Source organism: Oncorhynchus mykiss, chromosome 8 (assembly GCF_057628025.1).
Source record: "Oncorhynchus mykiss isolate SJ-2025 chromosome 8, ASM5762802v1, whole genome shotgun sequence".
Lineage (NCBI taxonomy): Eukaryota > Metazoa > Chordata > Actinopteri > Salmoniformes > Salmonidae > Oncorhynchus > Oncorhynchus mykiss.
Genome location: NC_143029.1, coordinates 41,210,162 through 41,237,815, shown reverse-complemented (window position 1 = coordinate 41,237,815; position 27,654 = coordinate 41,210,162). Strand labels below are relative to the sequence as shown.

Below are 27,654 nucleotides of genomic sequence, written 5' to 3'. Positions count from 1 at the left end.
CCCCACCCCGGTCAGTAATTCGAACCATGCTTACTAAGTCTAGATAGCTTGCCGCTAGACTAATTTACCAATCTAAAAAATGTTTGCTGATATGGTCTAATTAAGTGACTGCTGATGCACAACCAACATTTGAATTGCACCTTGTGTATTATATTATTCTAACTCTCAACAGTTGAGACTGAGTTTAAAAAAAAATGGTATTGGTCCACAGGGTGCCAGTTGCCCATCCCTGATGTAGGCTTATCCCTGCTATAAAAACAAACAGTTTGAATATTTGATGATGAATAACACAACCTGCTGTGTGTCTCCCAACTCTGTTCTGAACATGAAGGAGCTTGTCTCAGATCAATACACACCAGCGATGACTCACAATACCCGTGCCAAGTACACACACACACTTCAAAACCTGCCCGTTACGCAATGTCGTGGCGGGGGTGCCGTGTGTGTGTGTGTGTGTGTGTGTGTGTGTGTGTGTGTGTGTACATGCACACACTACAATGGGAACAATAGGAACATCAACGCTAATTGTTGCTGCATGTTATTCATGTGTTGCTGTGGCGTTCCATTCAGCAGGGAACGAACAGTCAAAGCTTTATTCTTCTAGCAGCGCTCGTCTCAAAGAACATTGAGTACAAACTCAATGGGTGGTTTATAAATCAATGTTCCTGGACTTAATGAACATGATTCATACAATCATTGATGGGAAAATGAAAAATAACATGAATACTCAATACTGATTACATGCATTGTTTGCTTAATTACTTTTCAATGAGTTTGAGCACTGTAGTGGACTCTCTAACTCTCTCTCTCTCTCTCTGTCTCGCTCTTTCTTTTCAATCTCTCTGACAGAACTCCATCCGGCACAACCTCTCCCTCCACAGTCGTTTCATCCGTGTCCAGAACGAGGGAACGGGAAAGAGTTCCTGGTGGATGATAAACCCGGAGGGAGGAAAAGGTGGGAAGGCCCCCCGGCGCCGTGCTGTCTCCATGGACAACAGCAACAAGTACACCAAGTCTGCCCGCGGCCGCGCAGCCAAGAAGAAGGCGGCCCTCCAGGCAGTGGCGGCAGGCGAGGGGGGCGGAGACAGCCCCTCAGGGCTTTCCAAGTGGCCGGGCAGCCCCACATCACGGAGCAGTGAGGATCTGGATGCCTGGACAGACTTCCGCTCACGCACCAACTCCAACGCCAGCACGCTGAGCGGGCGCCTCTCGCCCATCCTGGCCAACCCAGAGCTGGACGAGGTGCCGGACGATGAACCGCCGCTGTCGCCCATGCTATACTCCAGCCCTGGCAGGGTGCTGTCGCCCGGGAACGCCCCCACACCCAATGGGAAGGCAGTACCCGCAGAGCTGCCTCGCTTGGCAGACCTGGCAGGAACCATGAACCTGAACGACGGGCTGGCGGATGACCTGATGGATAACATTACTCTGGCCCCCAACCCAACCGGACCGACTACCCAGAGAGGATCCACCGGGTTCAGCTTTGGCTCCAAGCCTGCCGGGCTGGGCTCCACCTCCTCAGCCAGCTCTCCCTCCGCTGCATCCCCCTCTAATGGTGCAAGCAGCGGTGGCTACAATAATTCCATCTTCGGGCCCCTCGCAGCGGGTTCCTCCCTGCGGCCCGCCCCCATGCAGACCATCCAGGAGAATAAGCAGACGTCCTTCTCCTGCATCTCCCGCTTCGGCAGCCAGACCTTGCAGGACCTGCTCAACTCAGAGGGCCACAGCCACAGCGACGTCATGATGACCCAGTCCGATCCGCTGATGTCACAGGCCAGCGCCGCCGCCGTCATCTCCCAGAACTCCCGGCGAGGCCTCATGCTCTGCAGCGACCCCATGATGTCCTTTGGGACCACGGTTGCTGGACAGGGAGGGCAGGGAGGTCTCTTGCACCCTCACAACCACAACCAGGGCTCCCTCAGGACCCTGAACGGGGGCCTGAGCCTGAACAACGAGGCCAACGCCAAACAGCAGCTCCTGCACTCTCCACTGAGACTTGGATCCAACGGATCTTCTATGATGCAGATTGATTCGTCTCTCTTCCTGAACGGGAGCGCTGGTGGCAGTGGTGGAATCTGCTCGCTAGGCCCCGACCGCTTTCCCACTGACCTGGACTTGGACATGTTTAACGGGAGCCTGGAGTGTGACATGGAGTCCATCATCAGAAATGAGCTGATGGACGCAGATGGCCTGGACTTTAACTTTGAGTCTCTGGCCAACCTGAACGGAGCCAACCTTGGCAGCTTCACCAGCACCAAGCAGGGACCTCAGAACTGGGTCCCTGGCTGAGAGGGAGGACTCGCTCTGGAGGTGGCGGAGCAGGTCAGAGTCCATGTCACTGTCTGTGTACATCTGGGATTGCCATTAGTGCCAGAGAGAGAGAGAGAGATTTTCTGTCTGTTTCTAGCTGTCTAGCAGAGAATAGTGAAAGCATGTTTATCAATTTGTCATGTTCCTTGAAAGTAATTTTGGACTGTGTCACTTGGATTACAGTTAGTCAGCAAAAACCACCCCATTGGCCCAGGGTATTCGGTGGTGGGAACAGGCTAGACCACACCAGCCCAAAACGGACTAGCCTACACCAGCCCAACACAGGCTAGCCCACACCAGCCCAACACGGTCCAGCCCTCACCAAACCCAACATGGGCTAGCCTACACCAGCCCAACACAGGCTAGCCCACACAGTTATTAAATTGTAATAAATAAATTATAATTTAATAAATTCCTTTTAAATAGAAAAAGTGCATCAGCAGCCCAATATTTATGCCTGTATTGGGCCCACGTTATGCCAATTTAGACATGTTTTCTGGGAACAGATGGGCTTACTTCAGGTAAAGTGAGGGGTGCCTTCACCAGATATGGGCCATACACACTGGGCCACACTGGGCAAATGCCTTTGGGGGCCAACATGAGCAAAGGCGCATTGGCCCAATTTGGGAAGTCTTGCGTAATTGGTCAGACACTGAATTAAGTTCTGGGTCCATACGTGTTAAGAGAAGAGATAGAACAAGTATCGGAACTGGAACGAAAAGCTCCATTCTCTCTCTTTACACCACCCTTTATCTACGGTACCATTTATGTTTACATAGTCTGTCCACAATAAATTTACATGGGGACAATATTTGGGCCCACATAGTGCCAATGTGGACATTTTTGCTGGGTAATAATCTGATATTGAATTATGATTATAAATTCATCCCATTCACTCAGAACTGATGTCATTTCCCATATCTCCCTCTCTCCAGGTCCCAACTGTAAAGCATGAGAAGATCAGACACAAAATGTCCTTTTTGCCAAACCTGCCATCAGCACAACGTGGAATAAAAACCCTCTGTTTACACAAGACCTCCTCTAGAGAAACCTACCTTTGCTCCCACTCTGACCAACCATGAATGATTTCAGAGACACAGACTCACAAGACGCTACTGTCAGTTACTCAGAGCCTTCTGCAAAACAAACAAATAAAAAATAAACTATGTGAAATCTTCACAAAAAGCTCATCTCAGAATTATGCAATCTTCCTTTGAGAAAATACCAGTCGGGACAAAATTAATTGGAAAGATTTCAGAGAGAGAGAGACTCTTTTGTTTATTTGAAGGGATCTTGGGATGGGACAACAGGAAATGTGGCAAGCAAAGGTTGTAATGTACAGTGAAGTAATTCCTGTTTGAAAGATGAAAAAAGTTGAACAAAAACAAAAGTAATGTTGTGTGAAATCTAATACAGTGGTTTCTGGGGTGAGTTACCTTGAACATCTTCCTTCTGTTTTCACTCAGTGATTTTAAATATTTAATTTTTGTTTTAAATTCCTGTTTTATCATCATCACTGTATCTGCACCACACCTGTTTGTATAAAAAAAGTATTGATTCAATTGAAGGAAGGAGACAATATCTGCATTTAAAATAGCGACAACACACACATGGTACACACCCACACACCTCCCAAAATGACAAGACTCCATAGCCCCTTAGGAGCGATGATGACATAAACATAACGCCATGCACTTCAGGTTTTGTTGTTTTACATGAGTTTGATTGATTAGTTCCATTTTTAAAATTACTTATAATAAAAATAATAATGATGTACAATTATCCTTAGCCAAATACTATACAGAGAGATTGGTAATTATTTGTGTGTATCTACAGTTGAAGTCGGAAGTTTAAATACACCTTAGGCAAATACATTTAAACTCAGTTTTTCACAATTCCTGACATTTAATCAGTTAGGATCACCACTTTATTTTAAGAATGTGAAATGTCAGAATAATAGTAGAGAGAATTATTTATTTCAGCTTTTATTTCTTTCATCACAGTCCCAGTGGGTCAGAAATTTACATACACTCAATTAGTATTTGGTAGCATTGCCTTTAAATTGTTTAACTTGGGTCAAATGTTTCAGGCAGCCTTCCACAAGCTTCTCACAATAAGTTGGGTGAATTTTGGCCCATTCCTCCTGACAGATCTGGTGTAACTGAGTCAGGTTTGTAGGCCTCCTTGCTATCACACGTTTTTTCAGTTCTGCCCACAAACTGTTCCTAGGCCGTCATTGAAAATAAGAATAGGTTATTAACTGACTTACCTAGTTAAATAAAGGTTAAAAAATACATGTTTTTTAACTGTTCTATAGGATTGAGGTCAGGGCTTTGTGATGGCCACTCCAATACCTTGACTTGTTGTCCTTAAGCCATTTTGCCACAACTGTGGAAATATGCTTGGGGTCACTGTCCATTTGGAAGACCCATTTGCGACCAAGCTTTAACTTCCTGACTGATGTCTTGAGATTTTGCTTCAATATATCCACATCATTTTACTTCCTCATGATGCCATCCATTTTGTGAAGTGCCCCAGTCCCTCCTGCAGCAAAGCACCCCCACAACATGATGCTGCCACCCCCGTCGTTCACGGTTGGGATGTTGTTCTTTGGCTTGCAAGCCTACCCCTTTTTCCTCCAAACATAACGATGGTCATTATGGCCAAACAGTTCTGTTTGTTTCATCAGACCTGAGGACATCTCTCCAAAAAGTATGATCTTTGTCCCCATGTGCAGTTGCAAACCGTAGTCTGGCTTTTTTATGGTGGTTTTGGAGCAGTGGCTTCTTCCTTTCTAAGCGGGCTTTCAGGTTAAGTCGATATAGGACTTGTTTTACTGTGGATATAGATACTTTTGTACCCGTTTCCTCCAGCATCTTCACAAGGTTTGCTGTTGTTCTGAGATTGATTTGCATTTTCCACACCAAAGTACGTTCATCTCTAGGAGACAGAACATAATCTCCTTCCTGAGCGGTATGACGGCTGCATGGTCCCATGGTGTTTATACTTGCGTACTATTGTTTGTACAGATGAGCGTGGTACCTTTAGGCATTTGGAAATTACTCCCAAGGATGAACCAGAGATGTGGAGGTCTACCATTTTTTTTCTGAGGTCTTGGCTAATTTCTTTTGATTTTCCCATGATGTCAAGCAAAGAGGCACTGAGTTTGAAGGTAGACCTTCCAATACATCCACAGGTACACCTCCAATTGATGTAAATTATGTCAATTAGCCTATCAGAAGCTTCTAAAGCCATGACATAATTTTCTGGAATTTTCCAAGCTGTTTAAGGCACAGTCAACTTAGTGTATGTAAACTTCTAACCCACTGGTATTGTGAAACAGTGAATTATAAGTGGAATAATTTGTCTGTTAGAAAAATTACTTGTGTCATGCACAAAGTAGATGTCCTGACCGACTTGCCAAAGCTATAGTTTGTTAACAAGACATTTGTGTAGTAGTTGAAAAACAAGTTTTAATGACTCCAACCTAAGTGTATGTAAACTTCCGACTTTGTAACTGTAAAAAAAGGAAAAATAAATAAATAATCTGTCATGGATCTATGTAAAGTACACTGCAGTGGAAGCTTCAAGTTAAAGGAAGAGCCGAGGAGGAGGGGGGAGTTTAGCCGTTATTTCTTAGCTAATTGGAAGGTTGCATCCAGGACTTGTAGTACAGCATATGTAGCCAAAATGAATACCTATGTTCTTGCGTTGTGTACATTTACACACCATAACAGGTGCTATGATGTAAACAGTGTTTGAGTCCAGGCTCTAGCGATCCGTGCGTTTTACCTACGCGGCCTGCTGAGCCGTAGCCATAGAAGTAGCAACAGCAGGGTGGCGCTGAGAGGCCAGGAGGTTGTACAGTCAGGCTCCACCCCCTCTGGCAGCCATTTTGTTTTTCTTGAGCAAAACCATAAGCTATCTGTGTATATTGCCAAATTACTTGAAACATGTACATGTAGGTGATGCTGGCAGCCAAATTCACAACACACACACATTGAAAAATAAAAAATAAGAGCAGGGATATGTGTTTTAGCTCTGCTTGTTGTTTCGCTGTGGGCTTGAGGGGCATGTTAGTATCTGCATATACCATCACTCAGGGGGAAGAGGGAGCTAGCCCATACCTAACATTACCCTAGGTCACATCTCCATGGTAGGACACGCAACAACATGTCCTTTGTTGGCAAAAAAGTAATACTTGTGTCGTGAACCTGTAACCTGTGAACTATGACCTTTCAAGAGGAAAATCTTCACTTGGTCCTGTCGTTTCATTTTTTTGTCATCGTAGTTTTTTCTTCTCATGTGGAATTCATGATGCGCGCACACCCACACCCCTCACAGACACACCTGGTGCTCCTACAGGTCTCTCCTGTATCTCCCGAGTGTGTGTTCAAGTGTGTGTGACTGGGGACTTTTATCTCAATTATTGATTTTTATCTCACAAGGATATGTTATCCTTCCTTATCCTTCATGGCGCATACAGCACCCCCTCTGTATGCATGTACTGTATTTATGCATAATGAATTATGTGAAATGCATATATATATATACTCAGTCTATGTCCTTATATACTCATGTAGTACTTGACCCTTGTTTTTTTGTGATGCCTCGGAAAGGTAGAGTTGAAGAAAGAACTTTACATTACTTGCCGGGTGGGAGGGAAGACACTACGCTAGTATTAGCAATGCTTTTGTTGAACCAGATAGAGAACCAGGAAACCATCATTGTAGCAGCATCTGGGCCGCAGGTACCCCTTCTGTGTCTGGGGTAGTTACTCAGAGGGTTGTCCTGGCCTGGCTGTCCTGTAAAATAGTGTACAAACAAACATGTGTATGTATATCCGTCACCCGGAGGCTGAGGCAGAGGAGTGTTTGTGTATGGCTGGGTAGGTGATCTACTGTAGCAGTGCTACCCGAAATGTAGTGCATGACCCCTAACTGCTTCTTTACAGCCTGCACCCCTTCACTGAAGTTCTACACCAGTGGTGCACTCAGCTCTCTCAGTATGGGGAGAATCTCTATGAGTCCCAGTAGATCCCCTAAACTTGAAATCTTCTAACCCCATTGTTTTCTGGAATCTGTGACTTCCAACAAACCTAGAACTTCTGACTCTTCACTGCACCTTAACCCTTTTAGAAATGCCCCTGTATTATAGTGTACAGACAGACAGAGAAGGGCATGCAAAGAAATGCATTCTTTGCTACTGCGTTTAGCCCCATAATGATGGCGCATGCCATCCACACACAGTATTACCAGGCTGTATCACATCTGGCCGTGATTGGGAGTCGCATGGAAAGGCGCACAATTAGCACCGCGTCGTCCGCGTTTGGCCGGGGTAGGCCATCATTGTAAATAAGAATTTGTTCTTAACTGACTTGCCTAGTTAAATAAAGGTTCAATATAATAATAATAATAATAATAATTACCCCCATGTCCAGAATAAAAAGACAGAAGTGCCACTAGTTACTCTTTTAGTCTTGACACGAGCCCCCCGTTCTTCAAAGCTCTTCTTGATCCTAGAACCTTGTGAACATTGTTTACCGCGCCCCTCACCTTTCATGCTGTCACCTATGATCTCAAATCAAATCAACTTTATTTATATAGCCCTTCGTACATCAGCTGATATCTCAAAGTGCTGTACAGAAACCCAGCCTAAAACCCCAAACACGAAAGCAATGCAGGTGTAGAAGCACGGTGGCTAGGAAAAACTCCCTAGAAAGGCCAAAACCTAGGAAGAAACCTAGAGAGGAACCAGGCTATGTGGGGTGGCCAGTCCTCTTCTGGCTGTGGCGGGTGGAGATTATAACAGAACATGGTCAAGATGTTCAAATGTTCATAAATGACCAGCATGGTCGAATAATAATAAGGCAGAACAGTTGAAACTGGAGCAGCAGCACAGTCAGGTGGACTGGGGACAGCAAGGAGTCATCATGTCAGGTATTCCTGGGGCATGGTCCTAGGGCTCAGGTCAGTTTAAACTGGAGCAGCAGCATGGCCAGGTGGACTGGGCACAGCAAGGAGTCATCATGTCAGGTAGTCCTGGGGCATGGTCCTAGGGCTCAGGTCCTCCGAGAGAGAGAAAGAGAGAAGGAGAGAATTAGAGAACGCACACTTAGATTCACACAGGACACCGAATAGGACAGGAGAAGTACTCAGACAGGATGACCACATCAGTGAATCAACCCACTCAGGTGACGCACCCCCTCCAGGGACGGCATGAGAGAGCCCCAGTAAGCCAGTGAGTCAGCCCCTGTAATAGGGTTAGAGGCAGAGAATCCCAGTGGAAAGAGGGGAACCGGCCAGGCAGAGACAGCAAGGGCGGTTCGTTGCTCCAGAGCCTTTCCGTTCACCCTCCCACTCCTGGGCCAGACTACACTCAATCATATGACCCACTGAAGAGATGAGTCTTCAGTAGAGACTTAAAGGTTGAGACCGAGTTTGCGTCTCTGACATGGGTAGGCAGACCGTTCCATAAAAATGGAGCTCTGTAGGAGAAAGCCCTGCCTCCAGCTGTTTGCTTAGAAATTCTAGGGACAATTAGGAGGCCTGCGTCTTGTGACCGTACCGTACGTGTAGGTATGTACGGCAGGACCAAATCAGAGAGATAGGTAGGAGCAAGCCCATGTAATGCTTTGTAGGTTAGCAGTAAAACCTTGAAATCAGCCCTTGCTTTGACAGGAAGCCAGTGTAGAGAGGCTAGCACTGGAGTAATATGATCATTTTTTTTGGTTCTAGTCAGGATTCTAGCAGCCGTATTTAGCACTAACTGAAGTTTATTTAGTGCTTTATCCGGGTAGCCGGAAAGTAGAGCATTGCAGTAGTCTAACCTAGAAGTGACAAAAGCATGGATTAATTTTTCTGCATCATTTTTGGACAGAAAGTTTCAGATTTTTGCAATGTTACGTAGATGGAAAAAAGCTGTCCTTGAAATGGTCTTGATATGTTCTTCAAAAGAGAGATCAGGGTCCAGAGTAACGCCGAGGTCCTTCACAGTTTTATTTGAGACGACTGTACAACCATTAAGATTAATTGTCAGTTTCAACAGAAGATCTCTTTGTTTCTTGGGACCTAGAACAAGCATCTCTGTTTTGTCCGAGTTTAAAAGTAGAAAGTTTGCAGCCATCCACTTCCTTATGTCTGAAACACATTCTTCTAGCAAGGGCAATTTTGGGGCTTCACCATGTTTCATTGAAATGTACAGCTGTGTGTCATCCGCATAGCAGTGAAAGTTAACATTATGTTTTCGAATAACATCCCCAAGAGGTAAAATATATAGTGAAAACAATAGTGGTCCTAAAACGGTCCTAAAACGGAACCTTGAGGAACACCAACATTTACAGTTGATTTGTCAGAGGACAAACCATTCACAGAGACAAACTGATATCTTTCCGATAGATAAGATCTAAACCAGGCCAGAACTTTTCCGTGTAGACCAATTTGGGTTTCCAATCTCTCCAAAAGAATGTGGTGATCGATGGTATCAAAAGCAGCACTAAGGTCTAGGAGCACGAGGACAGGTGCAGAGCCTCGGTCCGATGCCATTAAAATATAATTTACCACCTTCACAAGTGCCGTCTCAGTGCTATGATGGGGTCTAAAACCAGACTGAAGCATTTCGTATACATTGTTTGTCTTCAGGAAGGCAGTGAGTTGTTGCGCAACAGCCTTTTCAAAAAATGTTGAGAGGAATGGAAGATTCGATATTGTCCGATAGTTTTTTTATATTTTCTGGGTCAAGGTTTGGCTTTTTCAAGAGAGGCTTTATTACTGCCACTTTTAGTGAGTTTGGTACACATCCGGTGGATAGAGAGCCGTTTATTATGTTCAACATAGGAGGGCCAAGCACAGGAAGCAGCTCTTTCAGTAGTTTAGTTGGAATAGGGTCCAGTATGCAGCTTGAAGGTTTAGAGGCCATGATTATTTTCATCATTGTGTCAAGAGATATAGTACTAAAACACTTGAGCGTCTCTCTTGATCCTAGGTCTTGGCAGAGTTGTGCAGACTCAGGACAACTGAGCTTTGAAGGAATACGCAGATTTAAGGAGGAGTCCGTAATTTGCTTTCTAATAATCATAATCTTTTCCTCAAAGAAGTTCATGAATTTATCACTGCTAAAGTGAAAGTCATCCTCTCTTGGGGAATGCTGCTTTTTAGTTAGCTTTGCGACAGTATCAAAAAGGAATTTCGGATTGTTCTTATTTTCCTCAATTAAGTTAGAAAAATAGGATGATCGAGCAGCAGTAAGGGCTCTTCGGTACTGCACAGTACTGTCTTTCCAAGCTAGTCGGAAGACTTCCAGTTTGGTGTGGCGCCATTTCCGTTCCAATTTTCTGGAAGCTTGCTTCAGAGCTCGGGTCTTTTCTGTGTACCAGGGAGCTAGTTTCTTATGAGAAATGTTTTTAGTTTTTAGGGGTGCAACTGCATCTAGGGTATTGCGCAAGGTTAAATTGAGTTCCTCAGTTAGGTGGTTAACTGATTCTTGTCCTCTGGCGTCCTTGGGTAGACAGAGGGAATCTGGAAGGACATCAAGGAATCCTTGTGTTGTCTGTGAATTTATAGCATGACTTTTGATGATCCTTGGTTGGGGTCTGAGCAGATTATTTGTTGCAATTGCAAACGTAATAAAATGGTGGTCCGATAGTCCAGGATTATGATGAAAAACATTAAGATCCACAACATTTATTCCATGGGACAAAACTAGGTCCAGCGTATGACTGTGACAGTGAGTGGGTCCAGAGACATGTTGGACAAAACCCACTGAGTCGATGATGGCTCCGAAAGCCTTTTGGAGTGGGTCTGTGGACTTTTCCATGTGAATATTAAAGTCACCAAAGATTAGAATATTATCCGCTATGACTACAAGGTCCGATAGGAATTCAGGGAACTCAGTGAGGAACGCTGTATATTGCCCAGGAGGCCTGTAAACAGTAGCTATAAAAAGTGATTGAGTAGGCTGCATAGATTTCATGACTAGAAGCTCAAAAGACGAAAAAGTCATTTTTTTTTTTGTAAATTGAAATTTGCTATCGTAAATGTTAGCAACACCTCCGCCTTTGCGGGATGCACGGGGGATATGGTCGCTAGTGTAGCCAGGAGGTGAGGCCTCATTTAGCACAGTAAATTCATCAGGCTTAAGCCATGTTTCAGTCAGGCCAATCACATCAAGATTATGATCAGTGATTAGTTCATTGACTATAATTGCCTTTGAAGTAAGGGATCTAACATTAAGTAGCCCTATTTTGAGATGTGAGGTATCATGATCTCTTTCAATAATGACAGGAATGGAGGTGGTCTTTATCCTAGTGAGATTAGAAGGCATCATGTTAATGTTACTACTTAGCTTCGGCTGTTGGAGGTCCTGACGAATCGTGTCCAGATAAAGCGTCCGGCGTGAAAAAGTTGAGGAGGAAAAAACAAAAATATAAATGGTAATTAAAAAGTAAAAACCGTAAATTTGTCAGGTAGCAAAACAGGTTGGCAACAAAACGCACAGCAAATCAAAAACAAGTCTGCAAGTTGTGATCTCTGCTCTTTGACCCCTGGAGTACACTCGCTTATTCTCAACGATGTTGATGTTAGTGGGTATTTTTCCTGTGTATTCCATTTTGAATTGTAATCTAGTTTGTATAACAAATGGTGCGCATGTAAATAAACCTTGGTGAAGCTCCACACTCTACTGTTTCCAGAAGTGCTCATTTTCTTTATGACATGTTTTGGGTTTACTGAAAATGCACATAGGATTATAAAATGTATTCAAATGTACAACTATACATGAATGTGCCATTTTTTGGTTATTCGAAATTAGAAAAGCAGAACGAATAGGTAATATATTGGTTATTAATAGTTACTATTAATAAAACCTTAAGTACACTCGGACATCTGAGACTTGGGATGGGTACTTTCCCATAATTATTGCATCACGGGGAGAAGAGGATGTAGAGAACATATTTAGTGTAGTAATGTTGCTCATAAACACTTTGTCAGCCCAAATCTCCATCACGCAGCCCCCCGACCACCCCTCACACAATGCCTGCCACCTCCTCAAGGTAAGGTTTCGGTCGGATAGAAACTTTTATCTCTATGGTGTCAAGTTTCCAGCTGGCTAACTAAGAAAGGCCAGTATTTTCAGCTATGAGGCCAGAGGTGAGTTAGCTTCAGGGCATTTATATTGAACTAAACTATGTTCCCTGTAATTGTTTTCATCACTGAGCAAATTTCAGGCCTGCTGAGTGCAAACTGTTCACTGTGAACACTGAGGCTGTACCTGCTTTAAGTTAGTTTTAACAGTGGTCAAGTAGGCTACTGTGGCAATTTTATTGTAATGTAGGCCTAACAGAGTGGCCTTCCATCAAAAACAATGGAGAAAATGCATCCAATAACATTTTAACATGGAAATAGCTGTTCCATTTTTCAGCCTACAGTAGCAGCTAATGTTTCATGTTCAATGTAGGCCTACATTCCAAAAGCATGCAGGGCTTGACATTAACCTGTTTATCCACCTGTCCTTCAGACAACGAGGTGACTGAAAATGTTGTGTTGTTTGATGCAAAATAAATACTTTACAAAATAAAATGCATTATAATTCCCATACCATTATTACAGAGAATCAGACAGAGCATACTACCCTCTGCATGCTGGCTACTTAAGCTTATTCAAGCCGGTCTCAAAATACAACACTTCCCTTTTAAGACAAAAAAAAAAAGCTCTTTACCTGACTTGCTGTCTAGAAATGCACACGTTTTGTTCTCTTGTAGGAATCAATCACTCCCACATTGCTGACTACAAATTGTGTATAACTGGGCTAATAACTCACTAACTAGCAAAGGATATGAACAAATGTACAAATGTGCACATGTTACTACATGTAGCTCTCGCTTTGATCTCAAAACAAGCGCATCTACTCACGACCGCTGATGCTGTAAAAACAGTCCAATTCAAAGTGAATGGCATTTCCATACAATGGTCTATTTGCGTATAGGCCTACTGTAGCACTGATTGGTTATGGTGCACCGGTCTTTGTAGAGTAGGTGCTTGAGTCGTGCCTGTCAATGCAATAGAATCCTACTCCAATGCGTTCTGCCTACAACAAAATCTCTTATATAATTTGTTTTGAATACTAAGTCTTGCATAGTTCATTTTGTTTCAGTATGTTGTCTTGAAAGTGGCTAATATTGTGTTGATTCGATCACAATTCCCACAGTAAAGGGAAACATTGATAGTGTTAACTAATGGGGGAAAAGCAATAAAGTTGAGTGAAGTTCAATCTCATGCTTCTCTGCACGTGCTGATGTTTCTTCTGTGTGGCATTCCCCAGGTGCATGTTTTTTTTTTTTGTCCAAGCACAACACAGCTGATTAAAATAACCAACTCATCATCAAGCTTCGATTATTTGAATCAGCTGTGTAGTGCTTGGGCAAAAAACAAAATGTGACCTAGACAACTGATTCAGCCAATTTGACCAGTCTGCTGCATACTCACTGGAAGTCATGGGGTTTGACTTAACTTATATCTACCTCTCTCCAGGTTTCACTGTTTGTCTTTTTTTCTGTCTCTCTCTCACTTTTTTTCTGTCTGACTCCTATTTGTCAGGAACTATGACCTTTTTCACACTATGTCAGATTCTCTAGAAGTTTCGAGAGCATACCCTCAGCTACACCTTTTTTAATAATGTGAACTTGCGAACTTGTTACGGCTCTCCCGCTACCTCCAGAAGTAGCGCTTCCGACAGTTGCCCCCCTCCGAGCAGGGCAGTGAGAACAGAATTGTCTCATTAGGCCCAACTCTCCGACAGTATGGTAATAGCAGAGATAAGATTTTGTGCAGACATTTTCCTAATATTTGAGACTTGTTTTATTGAGTTTTTACCTGAAGTTGCAGTAACAGCCTGTTACATTCTGAAATTAACGGCTGCACTGAGCCAAGTAAAACTATGAAAGCCCATCCCCACCACCAAAATGTACAATGTTGATAGTAGATCATACGAAACAAATGTTTTTAACATTAAACTGGGAATTTGGAAACAAAATGAGCTCAGATTGGGAAAAATCTTAATGTCTGTAATCTTCAGGTCAAATAAATAGGAGGTCTAGGATGATGCCCAAGTTTCTTGACTTGTAATTCCGAGTTGGAGCATGTTTTTTCAGATTATTTGAATCAGCCACTACACAGCTGAAAAGTCCAGTGGCTACATGATTCGGGCTGGTCCCCAGAGTAGCTCTCCCTCTACAAGGTCACCAGACTTTATCTTCATCAACCATTTCCCCAACCACCTTCCTCTGATCAAGCCATGAACTGTCCCTCTCCATCTTTTTATTGCCTTCATTTAATTAGGCAAGTCAGTTAAGATCAAATTCTTATTTACAATGACGGCCTACCCCGGCCAAACCCTCCCCTAACCCGGACAACGCTGGGACAATTGTGCGCCGCCCTATGGGACTCCCGATCACGGCCGGTTGTGATACAGCCCGGTATCAAACCGGGGTCTGTAGTGACTTCTCTTGCTCAGAGATGCAGTGCCTTAGACCGCTGTGCCACTCGGGAGCCACGCATCTATGGAGAGTGCATCCACTCAAAAGACCTGGCCTCTCTTGGTTGCCCTAGTCAACTAGGCTACTGATGATGTATTGCTTGTTTGTTTTTTGCTTTTGATGCGCTTTGAGATTGTTATCAAAAGCGCTATGGAAATGTAATCAATTATTATTATAAAAAGATGGTTTATTTATATTAGTAGAGCAAAAAGCTCTGACGAAGGCCAAGAAGCCGGCACTTTAAGCTTCAATAAAAAAGTGATACTAGCAAGAGCAGTGTGCAGGTTCATTTTTTCTTTCAACTTATCTCATTGTTACCATGCACCTGCAACAACATAGCTCAGATTTGCGAGTACATTTTTGAATGTTGAAATGTTGAAAGTAAAACACACCAACAATAAATGTTTATTACAAACAAACACTTTTCAATGAGAAAACAGAAATCCACTTAATAAAAAAAAGGACTTAATTGAAAACAGTATAAAAATAAATCAATAGCTACATACAAAATGCATAGTACTACTTCTTAATCAGGGCCTCTAAAATGGACATAAGGCGTGTCTCCCTGGCAATCACCTCTTCTCCCGCCTCCACATCTGGACCCTTCTGGGAGGGAGGAGATGACCGGTGGGGTGGTGGAGTGGCTGTGGCCTCCCCTCCCTCCGTGCTGACTCCGGTGGGGGTAGCTTTCAACTCCTGAAAAATATGGAAAAGGATAGCTTTCAGCATCAAACATACTAGCTACATGTAAAGGCCTGTAAAAGGTATTATGCCAATTGCAGTATATTTCTCTGGAATACTTGCACCGTTCTAACATGTATATCTTCACACTTGAATGTGCCAATGAAGCATAGGAAATAGATGGGAAAGTATTGTTGCTCTCAGAGAAAAGAGTAACTTTATTGCTGTGCTATACTTGGCTAACAAATGTCAAGATAACATACTATTTTTGCTTATGGTTCTCCCACTTATTTTCCACCCATGCAGGTGATAGCTGCCCCTCCAGCTCACACTCCATCAAGTAGACCCTGAAAAAACATAAGAAATTCAACATTACATGAGCATTCACCAAAACATGAGCAAAGTAGAGTTGTGCAAACTTTCTCTAGAGAGCTAGACTGCCACATCCTTTATTTCACCTTGGAGTGCCAAGGTGAAACAGTAACGGGTGGAGCTTACCATTACTTTCACCAACAGTTTATGTACACTGTAGCTAGCTAGCCTAGACCCAGTCAGGCTGTAACCGTTGAGATAGAAACTAATATTGCATAGCATGAACATTACAACACAGATAAACCAAATTGACAAATCAGGAGTACTAGAAGAAAAGAGAAGTGTTGGGACCAACAGCCAGTGAAAGTACAGGGTGCCAAATTCAAAACAGAAATCTCATAATTAAAATTCCTCAAACATACAAGTATTTTACACCATATTAAAGATACACTTCTTGTTAATTCCATCACAGTGTCCGATTTTAAAAAGGCTTAACGACCAAAGCACACCAAACGATTATGTTAGGTGAGTGCCTAGTCACAGAAAAACACAGCCATTTTTCCAGCCAAGTCACAAAAAGCAGAAAGAGATAAATGAATCACTAACCTTTGATGATCTTCATCAGATGACACTCATAGGAATTCATGTTACACAATAGGTTTTGTTCGATAAAGTTAATATTTATATAAAAAAATCTCAGTATACATTGGCGCATTATGTTCAGTAGTTCCAAAACATCCGGTGATTTTGCAAAGAGCCACATCAATTTACAGATATACTCATAATAAACATTGATAAAAGATAAAGTGTTATGCGTGGTACTTTAGATAAACTTCTCCTTAATGCAACCGCTGTGTCAGATTTCAAAAAAGCTTTACCGAAACTGCACACCATGCAATAATTGGAGTACAGCGCTCAGAGACCAAAAAAACCCAAACAGATATCAACCATGTTGTGTAGTCAACAGAAGTCAGAAATAGCATTATAAATATTAACTTACCTTTGATGTTCTTCATCAGAATGCACTCCCAGGAATCCCAGTTCGACAATAAATGTTTAATTTGTTCGGTTAAGTCCATCATTTATGTCCAAATACCTCCTTTTTGTTCACTCGTTTTGCCCAGTAATCCAAATTCATGACGCGCGATCACTAGGTGCAGACAAAAAGTAAAAAAAGATCCGTTACAGTCCGTAGAAACATGTCAAACAATGTATAGAATCAATCTTTAGGATGTTTTTAACATAAATCTTCAATAATGTTCCAACAGGAGAATTCCTTTTTCTGAGGAATTGCAATGAAACGCAAGCTAACTATCACGTGAACGCGCGTGGTCAGCTCATGCCTCTCTAGAAGACCTCTGACTCATTCCCCTCTCATTCGCCCCCACTTCACAGTAGAAGCATAAAACAAGGTTCTAAAGACTGTTGACATCTAGTGGAAGCCTTAGGAAGTGCAATTTGACCCCATAGACACTGCAAAGAGTTGAAAAACCACAACCTTAGATTTCCCACTTCCTGGTTGGATTTTTTCCCAGGTTTTTGCCTGCCATATGAGTTATGTTATACTCATTCAAACAGTTTTAGAAACTTCAGAGTGTTTTCTATCCAAATCTACTAATAATATCCATATATTAGCAACTGGACCTGAGTAGCAGACCGTTTACTCTGGGCACCTTATTCATCCAACTACTCAATACTGCCCCCAGCCATAACAAGTTAACCAGAGCCTGGAACGCAGCAGGAGCGTTGAACAGACCGAATGGCATCATCAGGTATTCTGGTCTCTGGACGCGACAGTGAATACAGCCTTCCCCGGGGTGGTGTGGTGCCCGGGAGAAGGTCGATCACGCAGTCATAGGGTCGATGTGGAGGAAGCGAAGTGGCCCGGGCCTTGCTGAAAACCTCTCGGAGGTCCTGGTACTCCATAGGAATGGTGGAGAGGTTCAAGGCTTCTTCTGAGCCCACAGGAAGACGTCCCGGGGCAGGCTGCGGACTTCACGCAATGAGCATGGCAGAACGGGCTCCAGTCCATGATAGCACCAGCAGTCCAGTCGATGAGGGGATTGTGATGATGGAGCCATGAAAACCCCAATACCACGGGTAACTGAGGAGACTTGATGAGCATGAACTGCATAGTCTCACTTTGGTTCCCTGACACTCAAAGGTTAATAGGAGTTGTATCTTGGGTGACTCTGCCTATAGAGTGCCCATCCAGCGCTCTAATGTCCATGGGAATGGAGAGGGAGTGAGTGGGGATTCCCGGCTTTGACACCAGGAGAGTGTCCATGAAACTCTCATCGGCCCCAGAGTCAATGACTACACGGAAAGAGTTTGACTGGTCGTTCCACCGCAGGATGGCATGGAGCGGGATAGCGGAGAAAGGGAGAAGGAAAATTATCCATATGGCCCACCAGAGTACTCGTACCTACTGATGAACCTGGTCTTTTTATAATGTTTTTATTTAACCTATATTTAACCAGGTAGGCCAGTTGAGAACAAGTTCTCAATTACAACTGCGAGCAGTGCAACACAAAAGCAAAGCAGTGCAACACAAACAACACTGAGTTACACATGGGATAAACAAACATACAGTCAATAAGAAAATAGAAAAGTCTATATACTGTGTGTGCAAATCTAGTAACATTAGGGAGGTAAAGGCAATAAATAGGCCATAGTTGCAAAATAATTACAATTTAGCAATTAAACACTGGAGTGATTGATGTGCAGAAGATGCATGTGCAAGTAGAGATACTGGGGTGCAAAAGAGCAAAACATAAATAACAATATGGGGATGAGGTAGTTGGGTGGACTATTTACAGATGGTGTGAGGAAAAGGACAAGGGCTGCAGCTCGAAGATCAGGGAACACTAGGAGAGAAATGCTCGACAGGTTCCTGACTCTCCAGCGAAGCATTCCGGAGGAGGTAAGCGGGGTTCTCGGGAAGCCGGGGAGGCCTGGGGAGACAGTTCGAATCACATGAGTTTTATTTAGAAAACATGGGGCAGGCAAACGACAGGTCAAGGGCAGGCAGAGGTCCGTAATCCAGGGCAGTGTCCGTAAAGTACAGAACGGCAGGCAGGCTCAGGGTCAGGGCAGGCGGAATGGTCAAAACCAGAATAACTAGAAAACAGGGACTAAAGCGAACAGGCGTACGGAAAAACACGTTGGTAGGCTTGACGAGACAAGACAAACTGGCCACAGACAAACAGACAACACAGGTATAAATGCACAGGGGAAAATGGGGAAAATGGGTGACACCTGAAGGGGGGTTGAGACAAGCACAGGACAGGTGAAACAGATCAGGGTGTGACAGCTCTAGTATTTACAAGTAGCTAGCTAGCTTGCTAACTAGGCTAATGTTACCTTAAGGATGCTGCGAATTTTCGCAGCTTTTTTTTACAAATCGCGCAACATTTCAACGTCCTGCTACTCATGCCAGGAATATAGTATATGCATATAATAACTATGTGTGTATAGAAAACACTCTGACGTTTCTAAAACTGGTTCAATCATGTCTGTGGCTATAACAGAACGTGTTCAGGAGTAAAAATCCCAGGGAAAACTGTTCACCAAAAACACAAAAAAGAAATTCACCTGCCAGTCTTTGAATTGTCTAAGGCGATAGAAAATAGATGAGGTTCCGTTTACAACGCCCACAGCTTCCACACGATGTCGCCAATACTGGCATTTCTTTGCACGTTTATCCTTGGTGGGATGACGTATAGGCACTTCCTGTCTTGGGGTGCACCCAGGAAATTATGAAAGTGAAAAAAATGGACGATGATTTCAAGACTTGCTGCTATCGAATACAGATCGCCCCGTGATCAATTTTATCGATTATTAACGTTTATTAATACCTAAAGTTGGTTTACAAAAGTAGTTTGGAGTGATTTGTAAAAGTTTATAGGCAACTTTGTTAATTTTAAAAAGTGACGTTGCGTCGTGTAAAGGTGCATTTTCCTTGGATCAGACGGCCTTCATAAATTGACATTTTTGGCATACTTTGACGGATTTAATCGGGAAAAAGACCCAATTGTGATGTTTATGGGACATATAGGAGTGCCAACAAAGAAGCTCGTCAAAGGTAATGAATGTTTTATATTTTATTTCTGCGTTTTGTGTAGCGCCGGCTACCGCAAAATCTTTTGTTTAGGTCTCGTTCAGGTATTTTGGGGGGGTGCATGCTATCAGATAATAGCTTCTCATGCTTTCGCCGAAAAGCATTTTACAAATCTGACATGTTGGCTAGATTCACAACGAGTGTAGCTTTAATTGAGTGTCTTGCGTGTGTGTTTTAATGAAAGTTTGAGATTTATCGAGTACTATACTATAGTACTATAGGTGGCGCTCTGAAATTTCCGCTGAGGTGTTCCTGTGCAGGAACCACGTCTGTAAGATTAACTATACTGACAAAAATATAAAACGCAACTTGCAGCAATTTAAACAATTTTACTGGGTTACAGTTCATTTAAGGAAATCAGTCAATTGAAATAAATAATGCCCGAATCTATGGATTTCACATGACTGAGCAGGGGCACAGAGGGTAGGGAACAGGCCCACCCATTTGGAATTCAAGCCCACCCACTGGGGAGCCAGGCTCAGCCAAGCAGAACACGTTTTTTTTTATTACAGACAGAAATACTCCTCCGTTTCATCAGCTGTTCGAGTGGCTGGTCTCAGACAATCCCATAGGTGGAGGTGTGGAGGTCCTGGGCTGGCGTGGTGTCACGTTCTGACCATCGTTCGTGTGTGTTTTCCTTGTTTTAGTGTTGGTCAGGACGTGAACTGGGTGGGCATTCTATGTTGGATGTCTTGTTTGTCTATTTCTATGTCCGGCCTGATATGGTTCTCAATCAGAGGCAGGTGTTAGTCATTGTCTCTGATTGGGAACCATATTTAGGTAGCCTGGGTTTCACTGTGTGTTTGTGGGTGATTGTCCTTAGTGTTAGTTTGCACCAGTTTAGGCTGTTTCGGTTTTCATTACGTTTATTATTTTGCACTGTTTGTATTTGGATTCATGTTGCTGTAGTCACAATAAACATGGATCGCAATCTACACGCCGCATTTTGGTCCGACTCTCCTTCACACCTAGAAGACCGTTACAGAATCACCCACCACAAAAGGACCAAGCAGCGTGTCAACAGGCAGGAGCAGCGCGAGGAGACGCGCAATAAGGATTTCTGGACATGGGAGGAAATCCTCGACGGGAGAGGACCCTGGGCTAAACCAGGGGAGTGTAGCCGCCCAAAGGAGCAGCCCAAAGAGGAGGTATGGACATGGGAGGACGAATTAGAAGGAAGAGGACCCTGGGCTCAGCCAGGAGAATATCGCCGCCCCAAAGAAGAACTGGAGGCGGCGAAAGCGGAGAGGCGCAGATATGAGGAGGCAGCACGACGTAGCGGATGGAAGCCTGAGAAGCAGCCCCAAAAATTTCTTGGGGGGGGGCTAACAGGGAGTATGGCTACGCCAGGTAGGAGACCTGAGCCAACTTCCTGTGGTTACCGGGGGGCTAGAGAGACCGGGCAGGCACCGTGTTATGCTGTGGAGCGCACGGTGTCCCCAGTGCGGGTGCACAGCCCGGTGCGGTACATTCCAGCTCCGCGTATCGGCCGGGCTAGAGTGGGCATCGAGCCAAGTGCCATGAAGCCGGCTCTACGCATCTGGTCTCCAGTGCGTCTCCTTGGGCCGGCTTACATGGCACCAGCCTTGCGCACGGTGTCCCCGGTTCGCCTGCATAGCCCAGTGCGGGCTATTCCACCTCGCCGCACTGGCAGGGCGACCGGGACCATTCAACCGGGTAAGGTTGGGCAGGCTCGGTGCTCAAGAGCTCCAGTGCGCCTGCACGGCCCGGTCTATCCGTCACCACCTCCACACCCCAGCCCTCCGGTGGCAGCTCCCCGTACCAGGCTGTCTCTCCGGCCCATCCGTCCAGAGCCTTCCTCCTCTCCAGCGCTGCCGGAGCCTCCCGCCTGTCCGGCGCCTCTGCCGGAGCCTCCCGCCTGTCCGGCGCCTCTGCCGGAGCCTCCCGCCTGTCCGGCGCCGCTGCCGGAGCCTCCCGCCTGTCCGGCGCCGCTGCCGGAGCCTCCCGCCTGTCCGGCGCCGCTGCCGGAGCCTCCCGCCTGTCCGGCGCCTCTGCCGGAGCCTCCCGCCTGTCCGGCGCCTCTGCCGGAGCCTCCCGCCTGTCCGGCGCCTCTGCCGGAGCTTCCCGTCTGCCCGGCGCCTCTGCCGGAGCTTCCCGTCTGCCCGGCGCCATCGGAGCTTCCCGTCTGCCCAGCGCCGCCAGTGCCGCCCGTCTGCCCAGCGCCGCCAGTGCCGCCCGTCTGCCCAGCGCCGCCAGTGCCGCCCGTCTGCCCAGCGCCGCCAGTGCCGCCCGTCTGCCCAGCGCCGCCAGCGCCGCCCGTCTGCCCAGCGCCGCCAGCGCCGCCCGTCTGCCCAGCGCCGCCAGCGCCGCCCGTCTGCCAGGAGCCGCCAGTGCCGCCCGTCTGCCAGGGGCCGCCAGTGCCGCCAGTCAGCCAGGGGCCTCCAGTGCCGCCAGTCAGCCAGGGGCCGCCAGTGCCGCCAGTCAGCCCAGCGCCAGCGCCGCCAGTCAACCAGGGGCCGCCAGAGCTGCCAGTCTGCAAGGAGCTACCAGTCTGCAAGGAGCCGCCAGAGCTGCCAGTTAGCATGGAGCAGCCAGGGTCGCCAGTCAGCATGGAGCAGCCAGGGCCGCCAGTCAGCATGGAGCAGCCAGGGCCGCCAGTCAGCATGGAGCAGCCAGTGCCGCCAGTCAGCATGGAGCAGCCAGATCTGCCAGTCGACCAGACTCTTCCAGATCTGCCAGTCGACCAGACTCTTCCAGATCTGCCAGTCGACCAGACTCTTCCAGATCTGCCAGTCGACCAGACTCTTCCAGATCTGCCAGTCGACCAGACTCTTCCAGATCTGCCAGTCGACCAGACTCTTCCAGATCTGCCAGTCGACCAGACTCTTCCAGATCTGCCAGTCGACCAGACTCTTCCAGATCTGCCAGTCGACCAGACTCTTCCAGATCTGCCAGTCGACCAGACTCTTCCAGATCTGCCAGTCGACCAGACTCTTCCAGATCTGCCAGTCGACCAGACTCTTCCAGATCTGCCAGTCAGCCAGACTCTTCCAGATCTGCCAGTCAGCCAGACTCTTCCAGATCTGCCAGTCAGCCAGACTCTTCCAGATCTGCCAGTCAGCCAGGATCTGCCAGAACCGCCAGCCAGCCAGGATCTGCCGGATCTAACTACCTGCCTGAGCTTCCTCTCAGTGCTGTGCTACCCATCAGTCCCGAGCTACTTCTGTCCCGAGCTGCCCCTCTGTCTCGAGCTGACCCTCTGTCCCGAGCTGTCATTAAGAAGGGTCACCTATCTAGGGACGCTAAGGAGGTGGACTAAAACTGTTATGGAGTGGGGTCCACGTCCAGCGCCAGAGCCGCCACCGCGGACAGATGCCCACCCACACCCTCCCCCATAGGTTTAAGTTGTGCGTCCGGAGTCCGCACCTTGGAGGGGGGGTACTGTCACGTTCTGACCATCGTTCGTGTGTGTTTTCCTTGTTTTAGTGTTGGTCAGGACGTGAACTGGGTGGGCATTCTATGTTGGATGTCTTGTTTGTCTATTTCTATGTCCGGCCTGATATGGTTCTCAATCAGAGGCAGGTGTTAGTCATTGTCTCTGATTGGGAACCATATTTAGGTAGCCTGGGTTTCACTGTGTGTTTGTGGGTGATTGTCCTTAGTGTTAGTTTGCACCAGTTTAGGCTGTTTCGGTTTTCATTACGTTTATTATTTTGCACTGTTTGTATTTGGATTCATGTTGCTGTAGTCACAATAAACATGGATCGCAATCTACACGCCGCATTTTGGTCCGACTCTCCTTCACACCTAGAAGACCGTTACACGTGGTTACCCGAGGTCTGCGGATTTGAGGCCAGTTGGACGTACTGCCAAATTCTCTAAAACGGCTTATGGTAGAGTAATTAACATAAAATTATCTGGCAACAGCTCTGGTGGATATTCCTGCAGTCAGCATGCCAATAGCAGGCTCCCTCAAAACTTGAGACATCTGTGGCAATGTGTTGTGTGTCCTTTTATTGTCCCCAACACAAGGTGCACCTGTGTAATGATCATGCTGCATAATCAGCTTTTTGATATGCCACACCAGTCAGGTGGATGGATTATCTTGCACACAAATGTGTGCACACAATTGGAGAGCAATAAGCTTTTGTGCTTACGGAATATTTCTGGGATCTTTTATTTCAGCTCATGAAACACAGCACCAGCACTTTACATGTTGCGTTTATATTTTTGTTCAGTACATGAAGTTGTCGCTCAACAGCGTGCAAGTCACTTTGTATCTAACATTACTGTTCAAACAGTTCTAACTTTTAGTCCTTCTAAAGCACATAACTAGCTAAAGGCAGCAGGCTGTAGATCTGTTTTCAAAGCTGTAACGTTATGAATAAATGGTAGTGATAATTTTAAGGAGAAGAAAAATGACTTACATTTGAACACCACCGCAGAATCTTCGCTATTCGCCATCTTCAAAGTTGTTTCATTGAAGAGATCTATCACAACTCGCAGTCCCCCCCCCTTCCAATGCATTGCGGCTGTGAAATTCCCGAAAAGTGTGCAGCGAATTCTAATGAATGAAAAGCCAAAATTAGTATAACATATTGGCATTTAAAGCATATAGATTTTTTGCATACTGAGAATGTGTCACGCGTGATTGCATTGTTTCCCGCTATTCGTTGATTTCGGTAGCACGTCCCGACATCAGCTGTTAACAAAGTCAAAATGCGTATGACATCCGGGCATTTGGAGTATAATTGATTTACAAAATTTCACATACTATTAAACTTTCTTTTTTTCCCACATACTCAAATATACTACTATTTAGGACATAAGTACGGATATTCAGAGAGTATGTCATCACTACTGTGTTGATTGATAAATTCCAGTTAATAATTATTTGGATAAAAAAGATCAAGTTAGCCACCTGAAGTTTGAATATAAACCAAATTTGATCTTATTCACATTTTCTCAGAACACAAATAAATGGGCCTATATTAGGCTATAAATACATACATAGCTAAGGCTATAAATACATTAAATTACCTCTTAGTTTCTCCTGACCAGGCAGCTGTGGTTGTTATAGGCTGCAGTAGATAAAACTGAAGCGCAGATTAAATGTGCACGATTTGACTAATCATGAGGCATTTCATTGAATAATTTTCTGGGGGTAGCGGGTTTAAGCTTCCATATAAAACAGTTCACTGCTTGTCGTAACTCCCTAGTGAATTCCCTTATATACACTGCTCAAAAAAAATAAAGGAAACACTAAAATAACACATCCTAGATCTGAATGAATGAAATATTCTTATTAAATACTTTTTTCTTTACATAGTTGAATGTGCTGACAACAAAATCACTCAAAAAGGATCAATGGAAATCAAATTTGTCAACCCATGGAGATCTGGATTTGGAGTCACACACAAAATTTAAGTGGAAAACCACACTACAGGCTGATCCAACTTTGATGTAATGTCCTTAAAACAAGTCAAAATGAGGCTCAGTAGTGGGTGTGGCCTCCACGTGCCTGTATGACCTCCCTACAACGCCTGGGCATGCTCCTGATGAGGTGGCGGATGTTCTCCTGAGGGATCTCCTCCCAGACCTGGACTAAAGCATCCGCCAACTCCTGGACAGTCTGTGGTGCAATGTGGCGTTGGTGGATGGAGCGAGACATGATGTCCCAGATGTGCTCAATTGGATTCAGGTCTGGGGAACGGGCGGGCCAGTCCATAGCATCAATGCCTTCCTCTTGCAGGAACTGCTGACACACTTCAGCCACATGAGTTCTAGCATTGTCTTGCATTATGAGGAACCCAGGGCCAACCGCACCAGCATATGGTCTCACAAGGGGTCTGAGGATCTCATCTCGGTACCTAATGGCAGTCTGGCTACCTCTGGCGAGCACATGGAGGGCTGTGCGGCCCCCCAAAGAAATGCCACCCCACACCATGACTGACCCACCGCCAAACCGGTCATGCTGGAGGATGTTGCAGGCAGCAGAACGTTCTCCACGGCGTCTCCAGACTGTCACGTCTGTCACATGTGTTCAGTGTGAACCTGCATTCATGTGTGAAGAGCACAAGGCGCCAGTGGCGAATTTGTCAATCTTGGTGTTCTCTGGCACATGCCAAACGTCCTGCACAGTGTTGGGCTGTAAAGCACAACCCCGACCTGTGGACGTCGGGCCCTCATACCACCCTCATAGAGTCTGTTTCTGACCGTTTGAGCAGACACATGCACATTTGCACAATGAGTACTTCTTGTCTCTCAAATACATCGTTACAGTTAGCGTGCAAATTTGAGCCATATTAGTGTTGACATGCAATCAAACAAGATGAATCTAGCTGAAACGAGTCACTTAAGTTTCCCCTCATGACAGGTTGTCATTGTTGGTAGCTATCTGGCCATCAAGAATCACAACAAGTCATGGACTTATGCCCCATTGAAGCGTGCACATAGTTTTTGTGACACTGTCAGCTAACCTATCTATTATCAAAAACAATTATGGCTTTTTGAGGAGGAGCTGAAGTAAACCCTGGAACCCCAAAGAACTTCCGGTGCATTGGGAAAAATAGTCAATTGCACAACTGAATTGTGTTTACCATGTTTAACCCAACCACAGGGGCTGCAGGGGCTGCCTTAATCGACATCATCAACACCTGGAGAGCAGTTGATGTTGAGGGTTAAAAGCCTTGCTGCCTTGTAGAATAGCAGATATTTCCACCTTGGAGATTCACACAAGTGACCTTTTGGTTACTGGCCCAACGCTCTTAACCACTAGGCTACCTGCCTACATAACAACAGTGGTTCTGTCGTGGCTGTAAACAGCTAGTTACTAAGCTAGCTAACTTAGTGTAGTTGTTTTCTCATGGACCATAGTTGTCATGCCCTGATCTGTTTCACCTGTCCCTGTGATTGTCTCCACCCCCTCCAGGTGTCGCTTATTTTCCCCAGTGTATTTATCTCTGTGTTTCCTGTCTCTCTGTGCCAGTTCGCCTTGAATTTTTAGTCAAGACAACCAGCGTGGTTTTCACCATACACCTTTTCTATTCACTTTTACTAGTCTTCCTAGTTTGTACCACTGCCTGACTATGGGCTACTTTCCCACCTGCCTGATCATTCTGCCTGCCCTAACCTTGAATCTGCCTGCCCTTCGGTACCTATTGGATTCTGAACTGGTTTTGACCTTTTGCCTGTACACGACCATTCTCTTGCCTACCCCTTTTTGGATGAATAAACATTGTAAGACTCCAACCATCTGCCTCCTGTGTCTGCATCTGGGTCTCGCCTTGTTGCCTTGATAATAGTATTCACGGGGTATGGTCCTTACATCCAGGGACACATCTATTTTTGAAAATGAAAGTTGATAGATTTCCCAAAGAAAAATCGCAGCGGTCTGCATTGCCTGTATGAAGAGTAACGTATGCTTGATCTGCTAAAAACAACAATGTTAGCTACATAAGCAAACAACACAGTAGATATAGTTACAAGGAAATGATGGGGGAGGTTCCTTAGTGGGCTAAGCCAAAATGATGGCTTGGTGGACAAAGGTACATTACATAATTTCACAAATAATTTAATCTTTACTCATTCATTTTATTCAAGAATTAGATGCAAACCCCATCATTGAGAAATTGACATATTCAGAGATATAGTTATGTGTGTTTTCTGTCCTCTTTGAGGTCACCAAATGAAACACACTCTTCATACCCGTCCCTTAAGTGTCCACGGACCATTCCCACCT

General features: G+C 45.2%; 1 protein-coding gene across 1 annotated transcript in view; it reads left to right on the top strand.

Annotated features, from left to right (window-relative positions):
• The window catches only part of LOC110529912 (forkhead box protein O3), a 64,265-nt gene extending 52,279 nt beyond the window's left edge, over nt 1–11,986 (top strand). The window contains exons 2-3 of the mRNA XM_021612572.3: nt 850–2,322; nt 3,246–11,986. Coding sequence (XP_021468247.1) covers nt 850–2,289 — 1,440 coding nt within the window. The 3' untranslated portion in view covers nt 2,290–2,322; nt 3,246–11,986. The remainder of the gene's footprint in view (nt 1–849; nt 2,323–3,245) is intronic.
• Nucleotides 11,987–27,654: the final 15,668 nt, after the last annotated feature.